This window comes from Mesoplodon mirus (genome assembly GCF_964341445.2).
Source record: "Mesoplodon mirus genome assembly, chromosome: 13".
NCBI classification, from domain to species: Eukaryota; Metazoa; Chordata; class Mammalia; order Artiodactyla; family Ziphiidae; genus Mesoplodon; species Mesoplodon mirus.
The window spans coordinates 15,266,367-15,279,356 of record NC_138989.1 but is presented as its reverse complement, the minus strand read 5'-3'; the positions used below and the strand labels follow the sequence as shown (position 1 = coordinate 15,279,356).

General features: G+C 54.7%; 1 protein-coding gene across 5 annotated transcripts in view; it reads left to right on the top strand.

Moving 5' to 3' along the window:
• The window catches only part of RASAL1 (RAS protein activator like 1), a 47,874-nt gene that overhangs the window by 32,692 nt on the left and 2,192 nt on the right, over nt 1–12,990 (top strand). For all 5 annotated transcript variants that reach the window (XM_082641507.1, XM_082641506.1, XM_082641505.1 and 2 more), the window contains 12 exons: nt 1,509–1,597; nt 1,847–1,964; nt 2,101–2,254; nt 2,624–2,688; nt 2,982–3,094; nt 5,398–5,590; nt 8,279–8,416; nt 8,973–9,117; nt 10,323–10,495; nt 11,618–11,755; nt 11,843–11,978; nt 12,708–12,828. In XM_082641507.1, coding sequence (XP_082497633.1) covers nt 1,509–1,597; nt 1,847–1,964; nt 2,101–2,254; nt 2,624–2,688; nt 2,982–3,094; nt 5,398–5,590; nt 8,279–8,416; nt 8,973–9,117; nt 10,323–10,495; nt 11,618–11,755; nt 11,843–11,978; nt 12,708–12,828 — 1,583 coding nt within the window. The remainder of the gene's footprint in view (nt 1–1,508; nt 1,598–1,846; nt 1,965–2,100; nt 2,255–2,623; nt 2,689–2,981; nt 3,095–5,397; nt 5,591–8,278; nt 8,417–8,972; nt 9,118–10,322; nt 10,496–11,617; nt 11,756–11,842; nt 11,979–12,707; nt 12,829–12,990) is intronic.

Below are 12,990 nucleotides of genomic sequence, written 5' to 3'. Positions count from 1 at the left end.
GCTTCTCCAGCATCACATCATGTATGTAACCCTGATGGCCACTGTTAAGAGGCTAGGACCACTGTTGTCCCCATTTTACAGATGGGAAAATGAAGGTTCAGAGAGGTTAAGTGGCTTTCCCAAGGTCATATGATTAAGAAATGGCAGAGTCAAGATTTGAGTTCAGGTCTCTCTGATTCCAGAATCTAAGTCTAACTCTTACTCCTGGAAGCACTGGGCTCAAGGTCTTTCTCTTGGAACCTCAGTTTTCCCATCTGTAAAATGCGTGTGATTTTTCTTGCCTCTCAGTAGTAGTGGATGTATACTCAGGCTTGACAGTTTTGGGTTATTTTCGGCCGCACTGCATAATCAGGGGTTGAACCTGGGCTGCGGCAGTGAAAACACTAAATCCTAACCGCTAGGCCACCAGGGAACTCCAAAGGCTGACAGTTTTTAAAAGGAGGCAAGATTAGAGCAAATAAGAGGAAGACTTGGTTATGCACTCCTGGTGGGACTGTAGAATGGTGCAGCGGCTTTGGAAAACGGTCTGGCAATTCCTCAAATGATTAAAGATAGAGTTACCACATGACCCAGCAGTTCTACTCCTAGGTGTGTACCAAAGAGAAATGAAAACTTATATCCACACCAAAAAGGTTACATTAATGTTCATAGCAGCATCGTTCATAATAGCCAAAAGTAGAAACAGCCCAAATGTCTATCAACAGATGAATGAATAAACAAAATGTAGTATATCCACACAATGGAATATTATTCAGCCATAAAAAGGAACAAAGTACTGACACATGCTACAACGTGGATGAACTTTGAAAACACAATACTAAGTGAAAGAAGTCAGTCCAAAACCTCCCACATCTTATATGATTTAATTTATATGAGATGTCTAATACAAGCGAATCTATAAAGACATAAAGTAGATAAGTCATTGCCAGGGGCTGGGGGATGGGGAGTGATTGCTAACGGGTATAGGCTTTTTTTTGGTGGGGGAACTGATAGAAAATGGACTGAAACTAGTGGTGATGGTCACACAACTCTGTGAATATACTAAAAACCACTGAATTATACGCTTTAAATCAGTGAATTGTATGGGGTGTGAATTATATCTCTGTAAAGTTGTTATTTAAAAAGAGAGGGAGGTGGGGCTTGCGGGCCTTCTGGATATTATTTATTTATTTATTTACTTTTGGCCGCGCCACTGGACTGCCAGGGAATTCCCTTTATGCCTTTTGATGGATGCAAGTTTCGTCCCTAAACAGAGCTGAAAATACACTCAGTCCAGACATGCTGTCTCTAGCAGCTGTGTGACCTTGGACAAGTCACTCCACTTCTCTGAACCTCAGTTTCCTCAACTGTAAATTAAGTGTCCCCTGGAGGCCCTCAGGATACGGTATGGGAGGAGGAGGTAGCCCTTGGCGGGCTTTGCCGCCCCTCCTTGGGTGGGCAGCCCGACCTCTTCTTCCAGGGCTGGGTGGGGCAGAGCTCTGCTGAGGGTCTGTGTGTCCCCCCCGCAGGTGGAGTTCCCCCCGCAGGTCCTACAGCAGAACCCACCCAATGGCTGGTTCCACCTCCTGCCCTTTCCCAGAGCAGAGGAGGATTCTGGGTAAACGTGGGTGCAGAGGGAGGAGGCTGGGCTGGAACCATGTTGGGTACCACCTTCAGCTTGTATTATTACAGTATTTATACCGGTTGATATCTGTTCACACCTGTTTATACTGGCCACACCTGTCCACACCTGTCGTGTTTTACAAATATCTATGCTCTTTACCTGTACTCACACCTGCCTATCTTGGCTCACTGCGCTGGCCCATACTTACTTACGTGCCTTCACCTGTCATCTGGCCCTGGCCAGGGGGAGCCTGGGTGCTCTGCGGCTGAAGGTGCGCCTGACGGAGGACCACGTCCTGCCCTCCCAGTACTACCAGCCACTCAGGGAGTTGCTCATGGAATCTGTGCTGGGGCCGGCAGAGGTGGGTGCATCACTGCGGGTGGGCAGGGATCTGGAGCATGGCCTCCTCCCCTTGCTTCAGGGATGTCTAGCTGGGCTTTTCTGCTTTGGGGTCCCAGGGCCCCAGGCCACCTCTCCTGCCTCCTGTCCTTGTGCAGGAAGATGCTGCCAGCCCCCTGGCCGTCCTGGAGGAGCTGACCTCGGGGGACTGCCGCCAGGAGCTTGCCACCAAGCTGGTGAAGCTCTTTCTTGGCCAGGGCCTGGCTGGGCCCTTTCTGGACTATCTCACCCGGCGCGAGGTGGCACGGACCAGTGAGTTGCCTGCATGACCCTCAGGCATCACTCCCCAAGGATGAGTCTGCAGCGCGTCTCTGGGAGAGAAATGGGGGGGCCTCGGGCAGAGGGCAGGGGCTGCTGTGTCTGTATGTGGCACGGGCTGTGCACTCCCAGTCAGCTGGGAGCATGGTCCTGGGTTCAGGCCCTGGTTTTGCTACTCATGAGCTGTGTGACCTTAGGCAGCTCACTTAACCACTCTGGGCCTTTGCACTGTGAATGGAGTTGATGCTGCAAATCTCCTCAATTCCTGAGGCTGGAAGAATCATGATCCCCCACCTTGGGTGGGTGGGGTGAGGTGGATTCAGCCCCCCAAATCCCAGCAAACACTTCCCTCTGTCCTCCCAGCTGACCCCAACACCCTCTTCCGTTCTAACTCCCTGGCATCCAAGTCAATGGAACAGTTTCTGAAGGTGAGTAGGTGAAGGCCTGGGGGGGCCTGGCGGCAGCTTCCTCAAGGGAACTCCCTTCCCAGTGCTTACTCGGACCCCAGAGCTTGGCCAGCCTCAGGTGGTACTGGGTGGCTGAGCTGGGGTGCTGGTGGCTGGTGGCTGGCCTAGCCCTGAGTTGCACCCCAACCCCAGCCCTTGGGCAGGCCCCCGCCTCGCTCTGAACCTCCCCCTGCGTGGTCCCCCTGCCCCTCGCTCACGGGCACACCCTGGCCTCGCCCTCAGCCCCGCCCCGTGTGGTGCCCCCCTGCCCCCAGCTCGTGGGCATGCCCTACCTGCACGAGGTCCTGAGGCCGGTGATTAACCGCGTCTTCGAGGAGAAGAAGTACATGGAGCTGGACCCGTGCAAGATGGACCTGGGCCGCACCAGGTGAGCCAAGCCTGAGGCGTGAACCCTCCATGGCCCCCTTGTCTGCCTGCAGCCTTGTCAGGCCGGGTCTTTGCCGACTGCCCCCCACCCCTCCCTCCAGCACGACTGCTCAGGAGCCCCGCATTCTACCTCAAAGCCTCCCCTGCAAGCGCCCAGCCCCTCAGACGGTGTGTACAGTGGTTATGGGCAGGACTCTGAGACATGAGCTCCCTGGGTCCAAATCCCAGCTCTGCCACACCTGCTGGGCAAGTTAGTTAAACCCCCGTGAATACCTACCTGATGAATTGTCATGAGAATTAACTGAGTTATACACACAAAGCCCAGCATTAACTAATACTCCATAAGTACTAGTTATTTCTGTTATCGTGGTGGTGGTGGCTGAGGCCCTTGGGGGAGGGCCCCGCGTGGGTCTGCGAGCAGAGGTGGCATCCTGCAGCGCTCGATGACATGGAGTTAGGGAGCAGGGCAGTGACGGGGTCGGGGGAGTCAGTTCATGCCTCCCTGGGCTCCTCCTTTCTTTTTTTGTTTTGGCCGCACTGTGCAACATACGGGATCTTAGTTCCCTGACCAGGGATCGAACCCGCGCCCCCTGAAGTGCAAGTGCAGAGTCTTAACCACTGGACCGCCAGGGAAGCCCATGGGCTCCTCCTTTCTTTTTTCTTTTTTTTTTTTTGTGGTATGCGGGCCTCTCACTGTTGTGGCCTCTCTCGTTGCGGAGCACAGGCTCCGGATGTGCAGGCTCAGCGGCCATGGCTCACGGGCCCAGCCGCTCCACGGCATGTGGGATCTTCCCAGACCAGGACACGAACCCGTGTCCCCTGCATCGGCAGGCGGACTCTCAACCACTGCGCCACCAGGGAAGCCCCTGGGACCCTCCTTTCTTGCCAGGACTTTCCTCCTCCAGCTAGGGTGGGCGGGCTTGTTCCTGCCAAGCCATCCGAGCCGGTTGCTGGGCAGTCCATTGGGGACCATGGTGGAGGCAGGAGAGGGTCTTTCCTTCACTTTGGGCCTTGCCCAGCAAGTGCTGCCCACACCTTCCGACCACCTCAGAGGCAGGTATTAGGATCCCTTTTTACAGATGAGGAAACTGAGGCTCAGAGAGGGGAGGCCACCTGCCTAAGGTTGCACAGTTGGGATGTTGCGAAGTGGGGATTTGAATCCAGGCCCTGAGCAGAAGGGCAGAGTCCATCTGTGAAACCCCTAGGCCAGGGCTTTTCCCAGCACACCTGGCAAGGATGGTGGGAGTCAGTGGGCGCCCACAGGGAGCTGGAGCATCCAGGAACCTGGGCAGGGCAGGGTTGCAGACAGACTCTGGAACTGGCAGTTTTGAGTTATAATCTCTGTTCTGCCACCTATTTGCAAGGGGACCTCTCTGAGCCTCAGTTTCCTCATCTGTTAAACGGGAACAATCAGCCTACTTAATCTAACATTGGGTTGCCATTAGGATTAAATGATTCAATGCCAGAGACAGTTCAGGGCTTAGCTTGTTGGGTCCAGGGCACAGTGGGGCTGAGAACCCCCAGCCTGGCTTCCATGGAATTCACAATCTGAGGGTAGGCAAGACAGACCCTAAACCTGCATGGGGACAGGAAGGAAGGGAACAAGATCATTGCAGATAGAAAAGTGCTATTCCATCGTCCATTCAACGAAACAATTGTTAAGCACCTACTATGTGCCAGGCACTGGGCTGAATGCTGAGTCTGTAGCAGGGAGCAAATGGACACAAATCCCTCTTCTCGGGGGAGACAGATAATAAACTAAAGAAGAAGGTTATTGCAGGCGATCAGTGGAAAGGAGGGAGATGAAGTAAGGGAGGGTCCTGGCAAGAGCCAGAGCAGGGGAGGGGCTTGCGATATTCCATAGGGTGGTCACAGGGACAGCCTCCCAGAGAAGGGGACATGGAAGCAAAGACTTGGAGGAGTTGAGGGAGGGAGTCGTGCACAGATCTGCTGGAAGAGTGTACCAGGCAAGGGGAACAGCAAGTGCAAAGGCCCTAGGGCAGGAGTGTGTGTCTGGCAGGTCCACACTGAAAATGCACTGAACCAGGGTCCGTGATTATGAGCAGTGGGGGAGGGATGGCCTCTTTGAGGAGGTGATTCCCAGCAGGGAGATCAGCAGGTACAAAGGCTCCAAGACAGAAATAAGCTCCGTGGGTTGAAGCAGCTGCAGTGGAATGGTAGGAGGGGAGGCCGTGGAGATGGGATGGGAAGGTGGGTGCTCTCTGAGCTCAGTGGGGGCCCATCGAGTGTTTAGAGCAGGCAGATGCCAGGCTCTGAGGCGGAGCCCTCCACTTGCTCCCCCAGGAGAATCTCCTTCAAGGGTGCACCCTCCGAGGAGCACGTGCGGGAGGCCAGCCTGGGACTGCTGAAGGGCTACCTGGGGCCCATCGTGGATACCATTGTGGGCTCTGTGGGGCGCTGCCCGCCCGCCATCCGTCTCGCCTTCAAGCAGCTGCGCCAGTGTGTGGAGGAGCGCTTTCCCCAGGCAGAGCACAAGGTGGGCCAGGCACTCCCATTGGGCAGATGGGGAGACTGAGGCTGGGGAGGGGCAGTAGCTGGTCTACGGTCACAGGAAGAGGAAGGGCAGGGGCGGGACATAACCTGGGCTGCCTACGCTGAAGTGCTGTGTGTCTTGGCAGAAGTGGGGACAGTGTTCTGATAGGATCTGGGACCCAGGGGTGATGATGATGATGATGATGATGATGGTGATAATAGCAGTTAACACTGTATATAGCCCTTTCTAGGAGTCAGACCTTGTTTTACATATTTATTACCTCGTCTAGTCTTCACCTCCACCCTACGAGCCGGGTGCCAGTATTATTCCATTTTACAGAGGAGGAAGCTGAGGCCCAGAGAGGTTAAGTTACACAGCTAGGAGGGGGCAGTGATGGGATAGGCACCCACCCAGGCAGACTCCTGAATCTGTGCCCATAACCACCAAATAATACAGTCTGGCGCAAAGGAAGTACTTCTTAAATTCCAGCTATTAGAGAGAGACAGAGAGACAGAGAGACAGAGATGGCTGGCACACAGTACTCAGTAGCAGACACCTAAAATAAAGTCTAAAAATAAACCCCTGCACATGCTAATGCTTTTCTAATACTGGTACAAAAGTTGAACTCTAGGCGCTGTAGGGTTCAGGCAGGTGAGGTAAATAAACAGAGCAGTCACGGTGTTGTGCAGTAGGGAGTGGTAGGGACTGTGGCAAACTGGAGTTCCCACAGCTTGTCTTAAAGGGGCAGATCCAGACAATCAATTATTGCCATGTAGGAATGGGGACCCAGTATTGCCAGATCTTCAGAGTTTTTTTGGTTTTTAATCCAACAGTCTGGATTTTATGTGTGGAAACTTATTTTTTAAATTTTGGCACTAGTTTGCCTAACAACAATAACACGACAATAATACCTTGAGCCAATCATTACACGTTTGCTGCTGGACGGGCCTGTGGGTTGCCAGTTTGAGACGCCCAGGTTTAATGCTCAGCATGCCTTCCGAGGTGGCGGTCACAGTCTTTGCTTACAAATGACACCGAGTGAGGCTAGGTCTTACACAGCACTGACATAATAGAAATGCAGACTGGGGTTCACTTTGCAGAAAGATCTAGGACCTGCTCAATGTTGGAGATGTAATGGCCCAACCCCTAGAGCCTGGGTTAAGAGGTCCTGATTTATGCCACACCTCTCACCACTTACAGATGGGGAAACTGAGGCCCAGAGAGGTGAGGCACCTTGGCCAAGAGTCGTGGACTCAAGGCTAGGCCTCGACTCGCAGTGGGAATCTTTTCCTTCTTCCCTCATCCCTGCCTGAGGAGTGAGCTCTGGGCCTCCAAACTGGGACATGGGTGATGTACCCCACAGCTGCAGGGCTCTTGCCTGGGTTGCCAGTGGAGGTGCTAAGTGGGACACAGCCAAGGCAGGGAGGAAGGGAGGGAAGCGGGAGGCCAGCGCCCCAGACAGCCTGGCCCTTGTGGGAGGAACCAAGGTCAGTGGCACCCAAGTGTCCCCCAGTTCTCAGCCTCCATGGTAGGCAGAGGCCACGGGCAGGGAGCAGGGACTTCCTCAGGCCCACGAGGATGGGTGGGGTCATGGGAACCCAAGGGAGCCCCTTTCTTTACCGCTCTGATACTTGTTCCTCCTTCTCAAGAAAGGAGGAAGTTAGTGAGCTGATATCAAAGACTAAAATTACCCTGGAACATGGTGGGCTGGGGGGGCAGCCTTGGGGGCAGTTCAGGGTTCCAGATGAGTGGGACCTCCACCCTCACCTCTGGGCAGTTCCAGGTGCCCAGCTCCTGGCAGGGCTCACTGTGAACGCAGAGGTGCCCCCGGGAAGTTCGCACACACCCAGAGAGGGTATCGCCTTATGTGTGAATACAACCCCTAAGTAAACACTGCAGCACATTCTTGGGCTAAATATAGCTTGCTGAGTGTGAGGGGTAGATGAGGAGCCCCCTGCGGGGAGCCTGCACCCAGGATAGAGAGACACCTTCTCCCCAAGTCCCCTCTGCTGGAGCTGGGGAGACCAGCCTTACGTGCATGCAGGTGGGCCAGGCCTGGGTCTCACACAGAGGGGCGCCATACTTTACAGTTTGTAAGGGGCAGAGGCTGGGGCTGGGGGATGTGCCAGGGAGCCAGCTGAACAGGGTTCACTACTGAGCCTCAGTTTCCTCATCTGGAAAACAGAGATAACAGTATCTACCCCCATGGGATTGCTTTAGGAGTAAATGTGACAGTTCAGACTTAGTTTTTGACACTCAGTAGCTAGTGTTGAATGCAGGAGAGTGTGGTGAAGAGCAGAGTTCAAATCCTGGCTCTGCCACTTATAGCTGTGTGGCCTTGGGCAAGTCACTTGACACCTCTGAGCCTCTGGTTCCTCAGCTGTAAACTGGGAATAATGATGATGCCTCTTTCATAGGGCTGTGCCCTTAGCATAGTGCTTGGCACAAAGCAGACTCTGAGGATATTTGGCTAAGTCTGATCGTGCAGGATTGGTATTATTACTCCATTTTCCAGGTGGGAAAACTGAGGCCCAGAGAGGAAAAACCTCCTCGGCAGACCAGGATGGCCTCCTGACCTGTCTCCCATTCTACTTCCCCTTGTACCGCCAATCTTTAGTCCTTGCTGCCTCAGTTTCCCCAGCTGAGAAGTGGATTTGAGGGACCCCTCTCACCTGCTGTTCCTCTCCGCAGGATGTGAAGAACCTGGCCATAAGTGGCTTTCTCTTCCTGCGATTCTTTGCTCCTGCCATCCTCACCCCGAAGCTGTTTGACCTTCGGGACCAGCACGCAGATCCCCAGACCAGCCGCTCACTGCTGCTGCTTGCCAAGGTGCCGGCAGTGGAGCCCCCCGTCTTGGGTGCCCTTAGCCAGTGAGAAGCATGGGAGGAACAGAGTGGAGCCCAGACCCGTGGAAGACCCAAATGAGACCCAGAGAAACCTCTGTTTGAAACGGCACCATTAGCTTTCCATCCTGAATGTGAAAGCGTTCATTTCTCTTTCTAATTCCCTCTTTGGAACAAAACCCCTGCCCTTCCAGGGGGAAAGCGGGAAGCAGGCTAGCAGCCATTTATGCCTTAGTACAAATTAGACCATCCTTTGCAAAGGGGCCACATTCTGAGGTTCTGATGGGCCCGAATATGCATGATGGGATCAAGCAGTCCTGAATGGGGTTATCTGGGTTCAGGAGGGGACAAAATAAAAGCACTGGGGATACATATCTGTGCACAGGGAGGGGCAGGCATCGTCTACAGCAGGTGCCGCTAGGAGTTTTCTCCTGTTGAGCGCTGATTTGGGAGCCAGAACTCGGGGGCTCTGTTCTGGGTCTGCAGTGGGCCTTCCTCAGTGCAGTGACCTTGACGCTGGTATCCCTGCTTCTTTGCTCCAGGCTGTGCAGAGCATTGGAAACCTGGGCCAGCAGCTGGGCCAGGGCAAGGAGCTGTGGATGGCCCCCCTACACCCCTTCCTGCTGCAGAGTATTTCGCGTGTGAGAGACTTCCTGGACCAGCTGGTGGATGTGGATGGGAAGGAGGGTGAGTTCCTGTGGCCCTGCACAGCCAGCCTGTCATTCCACTGGACCCTCGGGACCTGCCCGTCTACCACCCCTCCCCCACCCCTAGCACTGAGACCGTGGACCTGTGGGTCAGCTAGTTAGTCAACTCACATTTCCTGGCACATACCATGCTAGGTCCCACAGACGAACAGACTCAGGCCCTCCAGACCATTCCAGCCCATGTGGAGATGTGAGTGGGAATCGTGGCATGGTACTCATGCAATTGACAAATATCTATTAAGTGCCTACTTTGTAATAGACACTGTTCCAGGTGCTGGGGAAACAGCAGTGGACGAGACAGAAGAAACTCCTGCTCTCATGGAAGTTTTATTCTAGTGGAGAGAACAAGCTGTAAACAAGATTAATTACCAAATCACATGTGTTAACGGAGTGATAAGTGCTTAGGAGAAAAAATAAAAGAGGGAAGGGAATATTGGGCTGGGGGTGGCAGGTCATTCTTTTAGAGAGGGTGGCCAGGAATGGCCTCACTAGGGTGATATTAGAATAAAGACCTGAAAGAGGACAGAGAGCAAGCCATGAGGATCCTGGGGAAGTGTTCCAGGCTGGGCACAGCATGTGCGAAGGCCCTGAGGTGGGGACAGAGAGTAACAGTGAGGGGGCCAGTGAAGAAGAATGAATGAGAGGGAGTGAAAGAGAGGTGAGGGGGGCAGATCATGTGGGGTTGCTGGAAGGATTTTGGCTTTCACCTGGAGTGAAATGGAACTACGGGATAGTTTTAAGCAGAGGAGTTGAGGGTGAGTCTATATCAGAGTGTGGGGTCTGGGTCATGAGACACTTGGGTCCAAGTCACATAGGAGCAACCTGTCGAAATGTGGAGGCCTGGTTGTGGCCTGATGAGGTCCCTGTGTGCTGGGGAGGGCCTGTGTCTGGACCCCTAAGGGTGGCTAGATCCGGGGCACTCCCTGGACTGACTCCATAAGGCGTAGCTCCCCCTGCTGGCTGCCTGCACATCCCTCAAGCTGGAAAGGGATCGCCAAGGCCAACTTTGGGCCCCCCACTCCCTGCCACCCCCAGCCTCCATTCCCTATGGAGAAAGTGGAGTCCAAAGTCATCTCCTCCATCCTCCTGCCTCTAGGGGAGCCAAGAATCACGCTCCTCCATGAGGCCCTCGGCAGGTTGAACCTGAGCGGGAAGGGTTCACAGTCCCCCCTCCCCATTTCCCAGAGCCTGGGGGCCCAGCCAGGGCCCTGGTCCCGCCCTCGGTGACCGTTCGAGAAGGCTACCTGCTCAAGCGCAAGGAAGAGCCCGCCGGCCTGGCCACACGCTTTGCATTCAAGAAGCGCTACTTCCGGCTCAGCGGGGAGATGCTGTCCTACTCCAGGAGTCCTGAGTGTCAGGTGGGGCTCCAGCCCACTGTGGAGGGTTTTCCAGGGGTGGCCTCACTCATAGAGCTGCCTCTTTGTACCCAGGGAGATACTGAGGTCCAGGAGGGGACAAGGACTGCCCAAGGCCCCGTGGCAGCTTAGCAAATCCAAACTCTGAGGCCAGGCTCTGCTCATATCTTTGGGTCAGTGTGGGCACAGGACACGGACAGGCAAACACCTACACATAGCATCAAACATTCTTCAGAACATGCACCTATGGTGGCTGGGACGTATCCTCCCAGATGTGGACATGCACAGGGCATGGACACTGCTTAACCCCACTCAGATGTGACCAGCCAGGTCTCTGCCCACATACCATAGAGACTCACAGAAAATTGGATCTGTTCCCCCAGAGGTACATGCCTGGCTGGACACGCACTCACATCCAGGCATTTGTTCACTCATTCATTCATCCATCAAGCATTTATTCGAGCACCTACTATGTACCATGCAGTGTTCTAGTCACTGGAGATACCACAGTAAACAAGACAAACTCCCTGCTCTCATGGGGCTGCCATTCAAGTCTAGCACAAACTGAGACACACACTGGATCTACCCGTTTCTGTGTCTGCACATCTACAGATCATAATAGCTAACACTGGAGAGGGTGCCCACAACTTATCCTTTCTACTCTGTCGGCAGAGTGTAGATTCTAGAGTTCAACTCCCTGGGTTTCAATTCTGGCTCCTCCAGCTGAGTGACCGCAGGAGGGTCCTTTAATCCTCTTGTGCCTCAGCTTCCTCATCTATAAATTGGGAGGAATCATAGACCCAGCCTCAGAAATCTGTTGGAATGATGAAATAAGTTGAGAAATGTATAATGCTTAAACTACATCTCAAGTGCTGTCAGGGGTTGCGATGAGGAGGATGAGGATGAGGATGGTGGAAACTGATGTCCAGAGGCGTTGTCACTTAGAGAGTGGCGGGCCAGGACTGCAGGACTCAACGGGACTGCCACGTGGACACGCACATAGCACAGATGCGCGGGGTGAATGTCCCCACGCCAGGGCACACACCCACAGGAAAGCTGTCCCTGGGCGCAGCCACCCCAGCCCCAGCCCCCGGCCCGCCCGGCAGCGACAGTCCTCTCTCACAGACGCGATCCTCCATGCCGGTGTCGTACATCCGCGCCGTGGAGCGCGTGGACGAGGGCGCCTTCCAGCTGCCGCACGTGATGCAGGTGGTGACGCAGGACGGCGCGGGAGCGCTGCACACCACCTACCTGCAGTGCAAGGTGAGGCGCTGCGAATATGAGGGAGGAGGGGAGGGAGCCCCTTGGGTCCCCCCCCACCTCTGACCGCCCCCCACCAACTCCCTGAAGAACGTGAACGAGCTCAACCAGTGGCTATCGGCCCTGCGCAAGGCCAGCGCCCCCAATCCGGACAAGCTGGCCGCCTGGCACCCCGGTGCGTTCCGCAGTGCGCACTGGACTTGCTGCCTCCGGGCCGAGCGCTCAGGTGAGGGGGCGGGGCGGGGCGGGCTCAGGCTCCGCCCTCCACGCCTGTCAATCAGAGAGTCTCCCACCTCATCCTGGGTTGGCGCTGCAACCTTGGGCAAGTTCCTTAACCTCTCTCTTGCCTTAAAGTCTCCCCAAGTGTGAAATGGGGTTGATAATAGTGTCCACCTTGTAGGATTGCTGTGAGGAGTAAATAAGTTGACATATGCAAAGCGATTAGAACACTGCCTGGCACACATATCTTTTAAGCGCCCACTCAACGCCAGGCGTCTAGTGGTACACAGACATCAGGCTTGCTCTCAAGGAAAACAAGTGAATAACCAGACCATTGTAATACAGTGTTACAAGTGCCAAGGTGTGGCTTTTGAGACTCCAGAGAACACCTCTGACCCAGCCCCAGGGTAGGACAGCAAGGAGGGCTTCCTGGAGTAGGTGCTACTTAAATGTGACCTGAGATGGATAAGAGTTAAGTAGTGAAGTTGGAGGAAGGAAGAGTGTTTCAGGCAGAGCAAACGTGGGCTGAAGGATTGAAAAAGGTCTGTGGCTGGAGCCTAGAATGTGGGAGGGGGAGAGAAGTGAGACTTTGGCTGTTCTGGGCGAAGGTTGAGGCAGTGCGGCTGAGGGAAGTAGTAGGTTTGAAGGGTGATTTTAGAGGCAGAAGGGGCAGGGCTTGGCCTTGGGGCTTCTGAAAGGGGAATGGGAGGTTAATGATGATGCCGTGTCCCCTCAGCTGCCGGTTGCAGCCGCACACACTCAGCCGTCACCCTGGGGGACTGGAGTGACCCGCTGGATCCCGATGCTGAGACCCAAATGGTGTATCGGCAGTTGCTTCTAGGGCGGGACCGGCTCAGGTGGGTTCTCCCCACCACCCAACCCACTTCACTATGACCTGCTGGGGCAGCTACCCACTGTGCCCTCCCCACGTCCACATGTTCTTTCTTTCCATGTGCATCTGATGAGCTTCCGGGGGTGCAGGCTCCAGGGGAGGACTGGGAAGCATCCGCAGGTGGACC